This window comes from Notolabrus celidotus, chromosome 7, assembly GCF_009762535.1.
Source record: "Notolabrus celidotus isolate fNotCel1 chromosome 7, fNotCel1.pri, whole genome shotgun sequence".
Classification (NCBI taxonomy): domain Eukaryota; kingdom Metazoa; phylum Chordata; class Actinopteri; order Labriformes; family Labridae; genus Notolabrus; species Notolabrus celidotus.
In genome coordinates, this window is record NC_048278.1 from 21567179 (window position 1) to 21579593 (window position 12415).

General features: G+C 38.8%; 1 protein-coding gene across 1 annotated transcript; it reads right to left on the reverse strand.

Moving 5' to 3' along the window:
- Positions 1-954: 954 nt before the first annotated feature.
- On the reverse strand, positions 955-8177 carry adra1d (adrenoceptor alpha 1D). Its single transcript, XM_034686982.1, has 2 exons — positions 6887-8177; positions 955-2298 (listed from the first exon to the last, which is right to left on the reverse strand). The coding sequence occupies exons 1-2, from the start codon at positions 7833-7835 to the stop codon at positions 1748-1750; spliced, it is 1500 nt and encodes a 499-aa protein (XP_034542873.1). The 5' UTR covers positions 7836-8177; the 3' UTR covers positions 955-1747.
- Between the last annotated feature and the right edge of the window lie 4238 nt (positions 8178-12415).

Sequence of the window (12415 nt, forward strand, 5' to 3'; positions counted from 1 at the left end):
CAAAACACAATTAAGTGTTGAGGTTGTTGCTTTGTCTTCGGGAGGTGCTTTTGATTTATCAAAGTGCAAAAATCTACATTGAAATAGGAACAGGGACTCTGATGGCCCAAGTAAGAAAAAAAGCTGAATGAATATATTTCTTTGTAGTCTATTCAGTTTCTTTTTTCAGTGGGAGAGGGGACCTGTAACAGAAAATGGAAAAATGTTTCAAAGTGTTATTTTTCAGACGACAGAAAAGAGCATTTAAACCATGACAAAAAGCTATAATTTATTTCTCTTTTTTCTAAGCTGCATTGGCATATTTATAAACTATATTTTCACCACTCATGTTTTGTTTTTGAGAGTACCTCTCCTGTATTGGTTCCTCAATTTCTTTACATGATTAAAACAGTTGACAGTTTCTACTCTACATCAAATATCCAATGATGAGGACTATTTTTGTTTTCATCTCTGTGATGCTTGACAGATTTGTTTCTCAATATATGATTTTAGATATCATCCAAAAGAAAACAATTATAAATCATACGTATGATCTTTTGATCATGATTATGATTTTTTCCAGGTCAAAAATAAGATTTGAATGAACTTGGTTTTGGTTTTGATCTCTAAATTGTCTGCTGATGTGCATATGTCTGTTTGTGCTGTTCTTAGAATCCAAGTTGTCTCCTCTTATTGCTAAACACATGCAAATTTTGCATGTGTTTAGCATGCATCTGTTTCCATTAATCTCACTGGCATTTTACTTTAGCCATTTTGCTACCCAGTTCCCAAAAAGCATAGGCTTCAATTGAAAAGGAAACGTGTGGGAGACAGAACAACCAAAACAATAGTGACCCCTGCTGGATATCTCTTTTTTGATCATGAATGCAATCAGTGTTGCTGAACTTGGTTTCTCTCCATTTTTTTCATTTTATTTTATTTTTATTTACATCTTACATGAACAAAAATAACATCAGAAATAAAAAAAAAAGAAAGTTCATTTCACATCAGTACCCAGGTAGCAATGCATAAATACAGACAGTTAGGCCAGGTTGACTCATGGACTTTTATTCATACAAGTATACATATCAGTGCCAAGTTTACTGTTATATTCATCAGTTTGAATAAATAATTTGCAGCATCTTTATTCCTAGCTGGCCTCTCGTCTTTTTCAATGCCTTGTCAAAATAGGGACAAGTCACAGCTCATTCTCAGGTGTTGTATTTGATCAAATCCACAAAATTGAAAAATCTCACAAGAATAGAAATGTTAAATATGGGCTTTGGAACACCTAGCTCCCTTCATTACAGCTTTGTTTGTTTGTTTGTTTGTTTGTTTGTTTGTTTGTTTTCTTTTAAAGGAAGTCTCCAATGCCAAAGTCATTTCTCGTCGCCTGGCTGAATCTAAAAGTCATAGTGACTGGTTTATGTCAAATGTAAAAGGATTAGTTATGGGCTTTGAATCATGGATCCATCAAGTGACAGCACTGAAATGTAATCCAAGGAGTTGTCTACTTTTGTGTCCACATCCAAAATGTGGCTTCAAGCAGGCCACAAGAGGCTTGATCTAAATAAACAGGATGGGTATGAAGGATCAAGTTTTAGTCTTGTTTGTACTGGGATCAAGCCATAATTCTTGGACCGCTGCTCTTGTCCAGCTTTGATTCTCAGATATTTTATGAACACAAAATTCCGTCCGATCACAGTCAGTCTTGCATTGTGTTCCAATATGACCATTAAAAATAAATAAAAGGTTGTCTCGCGGTCCTCTAAATGTCAGTCTCTTTCAAGCCATAGCAGTCTGCCAGATCATAGAACTGATAACCGCTCTGCTCACAGGAGTTGTAAATCCCCATGGAGACTGTCTCTACTATATCAATCCGACCTACTGCAGATGTGCTGCTTTTTCCTGCACCTCCTTTGATTTTATTTGACAGATTGTTCACTTTCTCTTTCAGCTGAAAGGAGGACTTATGCAGAGGTGAAAACAGGCTCCATCTTTTGAAACCCAGAGAACGTCCTTTCCTCTTGTGAAACAAAGAGCTGCCAAAGGATTCATGCACTGTGTAGCTGGGCTTGTAGTCCCCCCTCTGATCCTTTGTCATTCCCTTGACAGCTGTCCGCCACCGCTGGTCATAGAAGCGACGCAGGACTCTCTGTCTTTTGTGGCACTGGCACTTGAGGAGCCGCGTAAAAGCGCGCTGGAACTCTTTGCTGGAGCAGGGGTAGATCATGGGGTTGATGCAGCTGTTGAAGTAGCCCAGCCAGAAGATTACCTTGAAGACAGTTTCAGATGGTTTCAGTGCTGGGAAGAAGGCACCTGGAAGGAGATGATATCAGTGAGTGAACTTTAAAGACATGCACAATACAAATAGAGTATGTTGTTTTTAATGATTCTATTAAATTCAAAGATCAATTTCACACTAATAAAAAAAAATGAAGAAAACTGTAGTTGGGTAATGTTTGTTGGTAGTAGGGTGTATTCATTTTGTCATGTCAATCATGCCAGAATATTGATGAATGATTGTAAATAATAATTTAAAAAAAGGATCTTCAACTTTTTGGCTGCTTAGTCAATACATTACACAAGTTATGTATGTACTGTGCTGTGTTATTCTATTTGCTACAGTGAAACATTTTTCATCCCTCTGACAGAACAGCATACACAGTGTTACTTTTGTAATGATAAATTGAGCTGCAGTAGCGGTTTGGTTGGGTTTATTTATGAGAAATGTGAGTTTCTGACATTTTGTGGACTTTTATTAATGGGATGGATATATACAGAAACACAAGCACCAATGCACAAAACTTTTTTCAAGAATATTTGGAGTATTAGATAGTTTTCATTAGTGCTATCTGTTTCTAAAATTGCATCTGAGTGGTTTTTATTATAGGGACATCCCATTACATTTTAATATGACCTGTGCTTTATATTGGAGGAAGGAAGATAATGCCCTTTGTCTTGCTTAGTGTTTGCCAAGGTAGAATGAATTAGGCCAAGTGTGTACAGTGGAGCAGTCCCCAATTCTTCATGTTAAGCATGCACACTGTATTAGCACATAGCTTATTGCTTTGTCATTAGTATTGGTTTGACAAAGCCAAGGACAGCTTTAAATATTTCTCTTATCAGCCTTAGCCCTAAAATCAAACAGATGATACATTTTTCAAGGAGTTGTATTGCCTGAAGGTGTTTAAGAACTGAAACAAAACAGAACCTCTTAAGGCCTGTTTACATCCATATACAAGATAGAACAGAACGATAAGTTACCGCCAAGATAACTTTCCACTTCTGAGTTAAAAGACCAGTTTATTTTCTGATTTCACTACAGTTTAAGTATGACATGTTGTTTTTCATGGGACATTGCCTCATTGCTCTCTATTTATTCTTCTCTCCTCAGGCTTTGATTAAACACAGTGTTGACCCTGGACACAGAGGCAACATATCACAGTGCTAATGTCAAAGCCTGCCCTCCCTGGGTCCAGGAGTCCTTTACCAGATTGATTTAGAATGCAAACTGTAGAAATCTATATAAAATGGCTTGCATGTGACCGTCAGATTAATGATTTCATGCATTTTTACCAACAACATATAATACCCTGCCCTTTGCAACCAGAGCAAGCTAAGACTTTGATTAAAACAAAACTGAATTCTCATTGTTTAACTTTTTCTGCAGGATGTGCATTATCCTTCCTCCTACATTACTCATGTAATATCCATTTGTGTTGAAATGACTCATCTTCAAACCAGTTTTGGCTCAGCTCATTAATGATTAATAAAGAGATTAAAGGCAGTGATCTTTCCATTGATTCTCCATACAAAAATTACATCATTTTAAAAGTAGACAGTGATTTTCAAGCAAAATGATTCATCCTTGTGACGCACTCCCACAACAGCATGACAACAACAGGTCATTTCTTTGAGGGGTTTTCTCTGCCTTTGAGATAACTGTCTCTTTTTAGGCCTGAATTCGGCAAGATGATTGTCATTTTAATATTTTCTTGATCTTTTTAATATTACATTGGCTCATGTACAAGTCCTAAAGCCAAGAGTTTGAGGACCTTTCCAATTTCTCAGACAAAATGTTGTAATTGCTCTTTTGTGGTAGGAGACAGAACCCAGATCAGTCCTCAGTTACAGAGCTTGGGGAATTATCTTCTTGGCATTTAACTTAACATGTGAAGGTTACCATTTAATATCTGGCTTTTTATAACACTGTCAATGTACTTGCCACAAAGAACCAAACTGCAGCTCATTGTGTGTCTTCTTCTTGATTGAATCACAATTGCCATACTGATCAAATTATGCTAATGAGTGCTCATTACCAAACACTGTAGTTATTACAGCAGATATTCACTTTTTCAAGATCAAAAGGTCAGTAATATATACAGTTTCATTATTTTTCACAAAAAAAACCCAATAAATGAATACATTGTTGGTTTTGGTCTAAAAGTATCCCCAGACTTATCTTTTTTCTTTTCTTTTTTCTTTTACAGAGAAAGCCTTGAGTCTTTCATTAACAAGTGTAAAATACTTGAAAGTCAATGTTATATATGTGTATGAATCCACATAAAGTGTTAAAAAAGTGTCTGATAATTCAGAAAAAAATATTTTCTGTATGTTTCTGTGTAACCTAGTTGCCCTTGATGTTGTATCTGTTACACTGAAAGTCAGACAACTATTACATTAGTTTTGAAGAGCTACCTCCCTTTGTTCCATCAATTTCTGGCAATAAAAAAAACATATTCATGAGTCTGATACACTCATTTTAGCACATGATGTTAGGGTGCTCTCACTGGAGCTTGAAATGAGTCAGACAACTCTGTCTAATTTTGCGTCATCACACAGAAAGGTTCTGAATGCCACAAAGGGTGTTAAGAGTACGTCTGCCTCTAGACAAAAGGTTACTCATTAGTGATGTCTCTGCAACGTGCCAGCAGCTATCTGTCTGACTGACTGGGAATGGATGAGCAGTGCTAAGAATTGTGGGTGGGGCTGCTCCACACTCCACAATCAAACATTTAGGAAACAAGGACAAACTCCTACAACGTTAGCTTAAATTCATTAAAGTTTGGGGGTCTATAGTTTTGAATGTTTCCCAAGACCATCTGTAAATATGGTATTAAAAAGAAAGGCCAAATTATGTTATGCTGATGTTATAAGTTACATATTGGCAGGGGCATGTCCACACTTTTTTGCCTTGAGGACCCAAACTTGGACACTGACTCATGCAGGGGTAGCCGAATAGTATTAATTTACCATTTCTGTCTCCACTTGGTTTTCTGTCTCTGTTCTAATTAAAAAAGATAACACAGCAGATCTTCAGCAGATAAACATGCAATTATGCATTTTTAAACACCCCATGAAGTGATGTATCCCAACAGTCACCGAGTGAAGCATCAAATTTACAGGCAGACAGCCAATCAGAGTTAATTATTATGGGGGGGGGGGGGGGAATGCTAACCATCCTCCCCCCTACAAGTGCATTTGGTGTAATGATGTGTTCTAACAATTACAATGCCTTTATTTTAAACATATTTTTCTCTTTGCACATTGATATTACAATCTATTTTAGACTTCTGGCTAACAAATGAACTTGCTTTTTCCACTTCCATTGAGTGTACAAAATGATCCCCAGCCCTCATTTAATTATTCTTGAACTTGCACACTCTTCCTACAGGCTCAGCTCCAATAATTTGATTGACTACATTTGGAGGTGCAGCAGACTATTGAGAGTGCTATGAGTCCTTTACCTGATAAAAGACCAGTCATTTGTCCATGGTGGCTTTTATGGTAAATCATGAGAAATATATGCAAACTGTAATTCATGGGGCCACCATTAGTGCATGCATGTGTGTTGTGAATACAGTTTCTCTCTTTAAGTGCAGCTTTATATTCAAGTTGCATTCCTCAGTTTGATTTATGTACAGCCATAATGTCTTTTATTGGTCATCCCGACTGAAAGGCCTTTTCAACCATCTGCTTGGGCTATTTCTTTATCCATAACTCATCCACACTCTATCCAATCCTTTCAATGGTGGGGTCAGTTTAAGAACCATCCTTAATAGTCTACATTTTTCATCTACTCTGTACTTATTTGTTTTTTCAGACTCAATATGTAGCTTGTAATGTTACAATGTAGCTCTGGTTTGCCCAAAACATTAAAGACAGTAGCTATGATGAGCAAAATGCATTTTCTGTGTTTCCCTTATTTCTAATAAAATATGAGACTAGTACACTACAAACTGGCAGCTCATTAACTGGGGCTCAGTGACAGAGCTCATTGGTGAAGAATGTCAGAGCATTATCACTGCTCTTAGAGAAATCTGATACAACTAAACAAATAGACTCCAAGGCAAATAAAACAAGCCATGTTAGCAGTCACGTTGCAGATTTGACCTTCTTTGACCAGAAAAAGGTTTTTTTATTAAATTCTCACTGCCTTAGTTTGGATTAATTTCCAGTTAATCCTTAATGTAATCAATGAATTAAATCAAGCCTATAGTTCATTTCTTTAGCTTCCTGTTATTCCTCAGTCGCACTGTGCAATGCAATGATGCAAATGATGTAAAACTTTATTAATGGTTAAATACTGCCCTGCGCCTGCTGCAAGTCTGTTGCAATGTGAGATCTATGTGGTTTTCTGCAGGTGTTGCAGACTGGAAAAAAGATCACTTCTAGTGACGCAAATACATTCAGCCCTAATCACTCAAGTTAATAATAAATGGAAGAGTTAAACTCATCTCAACCCCCGCAAAGGATTTAATTAAACACGTCATTACTCTGGGTTTTTCATCTCACATGCAAGTGGATTTATTCCAGACTCAAGTAGACTATAAATAGAAAGATGTATGATTTGCCACTTTAACAGGGAGTATTTTGTTTACGGGGGACAGAGAGTAAGACATACCCATAGGTAGAACGAAGAAAAAAGGCAGCCAACACAAGATGAACATCCCCACAACGATAGCGAGGGTTTTAGCAGCCTTTTTCTCCTTGGAGAACTTCATCAGCCGCACAGAGAGCGAACTTCTAAACGGGTGGTTTTTGTTACTTTTCGCGCTGGCGTCCTCCAGCACGCTGCGGCAGTGAATCCGGAGCACCACCTCCATCGACTTATTTCTCTCCCGTTTCACGCCCGCTTCGAGACTTTTAGTAGTCCTGCGTGCCACCACATAGACCCTGAAGTACATGAAAAGTATGACCATGAGCGGGAGGTAAAAAGAGAAGAGGGAGGAGAAGAGCGCATAGCCCGGCTCCTCTGTGATCCTGCAGATGCTCTCGTCCACAGGAGGGGGTTCCTTCCATCCCAGGAGCGGTCCGACAGAAATAATCGTGGATAACACCCAAACAAGGATCAAAATAGCTACAGCTTTCTTCTCTGTCATAATACTGGGGTATTTCAGGCAGTGTTTGACCCCTATGTACCGGTCCACGGAGATGATACATAGGCTAAGGATGGATGCGGTGCAGCAGAGCACATCCACAGCTGCCCAGATGTTGCAGAAAATCCGACCAAACACCCAGCATCCCAGCACCTCTAAAGAGGCAGAGAAAGGCAGTACGATAATGCTCAACAGCAGGTCTGCCATAGCTAAGTTCACAATGAAGAAGTTTGTAACAGTCTGCAAATGTTTATTGCACACAACAGACAGGATAACCAAAATGTTCCCAACAATTGCAACCAAAATAAAAACAGAGAGACAAACCCCAACTCCAATAACCTGAGGGTCCATTGTGAAGTTCCTGCAGGTCGTAATACTGTCGTTTGGAGATGTTTGGTCCAAGACAGATCCGTTGAAAGCTTCAGTGAAATAGATCCCATAGTTGCTTTCGTTCCTCAAGTTAGAGTATGTCATTTTGAAACGCCATAAAGAGAACTTTAGAGTTTGTTTACCATACAAAGCAGGGAGTCTTGCATTGTCGCCGGTCTATTTTCAGTCTTCGCAGAAAGACAGGCAGGCAGGCGCGCGTGCTCGCAGTCAGAATACGACACACTTTGAACGGAGAAGACTTGAAAAAGGAAAACAGAGAAGTCCATAACCTATATGGAAAGCATGCATGATGGAGAAGCTGTTGTTTGCACAACAGGCATATTTTCCTTTGAGTTTGTCTTTGGAGGAAGTGAAATTATCACTTAAATGAAAAAATAATATTTAGAGAATTTTCAATATCCACGCATTCCCTTCCGCAGGTTTACATTGACGGCATCCTTTGTAAGTGATCACAGAGTGAGAGCTGGAACAGCAGGTCTGAGCCCACAGCTCCACCCCCATTTCATATTTTTACCGTTGCGTTCACGGTCTCCACAGGAGAGCCCTACTTTAAATCCAGTCACGACCCAAATATACAAAGAAACACACACACACACACACACACACACACACACACACACACACACACACACACACACACACACACAATTATTGTACAAACTTTATTCTTTATGGGAAAAAGAACAAAAAAGAGGTTATGATGCTGGTTTAATTATCTTTGCTGTTAATCCTGGGTGAATCTTTTGGTTTTCAAAACAATTGTAACAGTTCATAAGACGTGCATGTGGATTAGTTGTTGAGAGGTAGGCATGGGGAAGAAATCAAGAAGTCTACAGGGGAGGCTTGAAATAAATAGAGCATAGAAAATACAATTTTTTCCAAAAAGGTACACTGAGGGGAGACCTGAGCAGTTGCCATGTTTGTTTTAATTTTGCATTGTAATAACAACATTCCATATGTAAACAGAGGAGCACATACCAATGAAAACCACTAGCAATATGTTTTGCACATTACCCACATTGCTATCATATTATGTTGAACTTTCTGTTAATGTATGCTGATGTATTATAATGCCCTGATGGAAACAACACAGAAAAACAGGGTGAGGAAAAAAGAGCAACCCACTGAATTGGCTACCCGAAACAACCTCTGATCCATCCCACAAAGATAAGACAAAGCAGCATCAATCAGATTATCCAAACAGCCTGGGGCGACAACAACAAGCCAGCTTTGACTACTAGAGTAAACTACTGAGTGCCTTGGGGCAAGGCTGTGAAGTTTCCCAGGGACACTGCAGCTGCCACCCCAGGGCCATGTGCACATAGCTTCAGTGAAGGGACAGGCCTGTACAAACCACCAGGGAGCCTGGAGGAGAGGAGAGGTCAAGGGGCAGAGTCACAGAGCGGACAAACAAGGCCTGCATGGGAAAACATCAGTCAGGTTAGGGAAAATTACCACTTCATCTCTATATATAAAAGGGAAGAGCAGTTAAAGACATTCTTCATGTTGATCTAATATAACAGCATCAGAGACATCAATCAAATCTTATTTTTGCAGAAGAGTGTCATTTCTGCTGAGATGGATCTACTGTTGCATTCATTTAGCTAAGGGTTGTTCTTCGTCTTTGATCATTTGATTTGGAATGATTTTGTGGAATATCCAAAACCTGAGTACGCTTAGCAGTCTCTTGATGATTAGCCAGAAATTCATATTCTACCTTTAATATGAGTTTCTAAAATAAAATGCAGGAGTGATGGGTAGCCAGGGGTATTTTCTTGGGACATTGCACAGAACAGTCTAGACCAAAATAATACTAACTGTGAGCTTTTAATATTCATTGGTCTCCATCTCCAATATTTTTTTGGAGTTTAATCTTAGGGTTCACAGGCATACTGGAGATATTTTCAGGATGATTTGTTTTTGAACATTGAGATACAGAGATGTTTTACTGTTTGATGCCCAGAAAGGCGATTCAGCTTCACAGCCTATGAGTCACATGAAGAAAGACATGACCGAAAAAACTAATCGAAACAACAAACACAGTCACAGCAACATTCAGACATAACACTGTCAAATATCTGAAAATAGGAGGAATGTGACCCAGAGCAACAGCAGGAAACACACAAGTCATCAAGTGAGAGGCCAGGTCATGAAAACATTTAAAAGCAAGACTCGAGAGAAATACAAATAAATAAGTGAGTAGATCAATAAAGAATTGAAACCTCACAGTTTGTTTAACTGCACAGAACTATCCACAAATCGATTACTGCTACCAGCGCATGTCAAGGCAGTTCATAAAAGAGTAGAGCCTTACTCCACCTCTGAAGGCCTTAATACTGATTACACATCAGAAACAATGAGACAACTTTGCCTTTCTCAGAAATTCAATGTTCCCCTGAGAACATTGATATTGAACTAGTTGCAAAAGCATCTTGAAATGTCATTTTTTTTTCAAAGCACTCATGATGAACTCTCATGTTGTGTTGATTCTGGCAGTCCCTGTGGAGGAAAGAGGCTCCACTTCTTTTTCAGTGCAATTTCTCTATTTTAAAATGAGCTGTTTGCAGGATTTAATGTTTCTCCTTGTCGTTTTTAAAGATAATTTTTCATTAATGGCAACAGTAAGACTTGGTGTACCTTTCATATACCTCCCAAAGCTGATAGATTTGGTTCCTCTGTAGAAATGATTTAGGTGAGGTGTAAAAAGTTTCATGTCTTCATAATATCCCCACAGCCAGATAAATGTTCAAATTGGGATCGTGCATCTCTCTGTCTGGTTGTATATGTCCCATTATGACTCACTCACTATACACAACCTCTTACATAGACTGAACATACACACAGCACACAGCTATGATGCCCAATTAAATATAAAATGGACATATGATATACTGTACCTGCTGAAGGATGAGGTCAAATTGAGGATCAGTCTTCTTACTGATGGTCTGATTGTCCTCTGTTTGGTTATACAAGACAATCAGTATTAAAATGTAACATTTTATTACTGATATCAACATTTTCAAAATTCAGATAGTATCTACAAATGGGAAGTCTTTTATGGTTAACATTAGGAAAGATCAAAGCATCATGGGTATGACATTTACCGACACTGTGACAACCAACCTCAACCGTCTGATCTTTAGCCTTTGAACATAAAGGTCACACGACTTCCTGGATTAAGAAATCCAGTGAATAGGAATTATGAGGTGCAATATTATTCCATATAGATGTAATTCAGAGGGATTCATCAGGCTTTGCTCCCCTTTCAAGACTGCCCTCCTCTGAGCTGCTCACATAGCATTATATACAGTTGGTTACATTACACTAAGCTATATACTGTATTTGTAGTAAAGCTAAGTCTGAAACCACAATTAGGCTAGAGCTTTATGAGAATCCTTTCTCCGTGGAGTTGTCTACAGGCTTGGATTTTTAAAATCTGAACCGATGTTGAAAGTGTGAGAGACCCCACTCATGATGGCAAATAATGATAGATTTTGACACATTAGTTGCTGTAGTGTGTGGACCGCAGCAATATAATGAAAAACAACTAGAACACCGACTCTCAAAACTGAAATCTCCCCAAATCTTTCGGACGACAGGCAGGAAGACTTGGCGAAAATCAACAGGTGCTCAGCTGTTCTCAGGGTTTCCCCCATACAACAGGGTTAGAGATCATTAGTATGGAACATATGTAATATTAATCATTTGTAACTAGCACGGCCATGACATTCTCCCAAGCAGAGTGGGGAAAATAAAATCACACTTAACATGTCTCAAACCACAGAAGAACTATTCAAAAATCAGGACTATGCTTATCTTTGTCAGAAGGAAGGAGTTGAACCCCAAATTGGCTTATCTTGTAGTGCTTACCCTGCATAAGCCAAAAGGGTATATGAATATTTACTCCGACAGAGCAAACGACCAACTGTCCATTAAACCAACCACTGGGCTAGTTTAGCTAAAAGCTCACAGTTTATGATGTATTGGAGGCTGTACTCTGGGTATGGGTGTGTGCCCCTCTGTTTCTACGCACATTCTGCTCTGCTGTCAGGGCACGTCCTCATTATTGGATTCATATAAAAAGAATCCACAACCTCATCTAGCCCAGCTGCTCTCCTCTATGAGAGGGCTAAACTCAGTCATGCAGAGCTAGCTTCAGGCCTGACCATTGAGGAGAGAGAGAGTTTCTGAAGGGGCACATCACTGGCCTGTCAGAAAACAAGGATGTTTCAGATAACACTACGATGGATGAGTTGTCAGAGGTCACTAATGTTGAAGTTCCTGCATTGTAGATTTATGATAATTAAATTAGAATGTGAATTTATGACTGTTTTACTTTGAACACATCAATGAGGAATGATCACAGAGGCTTTTTTTCGAAACCGCCTACTATACTAGCAGTACGTACTGATTTGGTCAAAATTCCGTATGTAGTAAGTAGTATGTGAACAAGAGTAAAATCTGCAGTATGCCAAGCTCCCCGGATGTCTACTGATTTGGGAAAAATTTCACAGTATGCATCGGACCAGTCTGCCTCGCGTACTGTTTCCCACAATGCACAGCGCTCGTTTTTCTTTTTCCTTTTTCCTTCTTTGTTGACAGGAGAATATCCGTTTTTCGATGCTGTGAAAGTTATCAAATTACATATAAACCACTTCATAACT

Bases quoted from the DNA above. Each gene is read 5' to 3' on its own strand.
- adra1d (XM_034686982.1), bottom strand. From the start codon at position 7,835: ATGACATACTCTAACTTGAGGAACGAAAGCAACTATGGGATCTATTTC. The intron at 2,299-6,886 runs GTATGTCTTACT...ATCTCCTTCCAG, and splicing joins TTTCTTCGTTCTACCTATGG to GTGCCTTCTTCCCAGCACTG.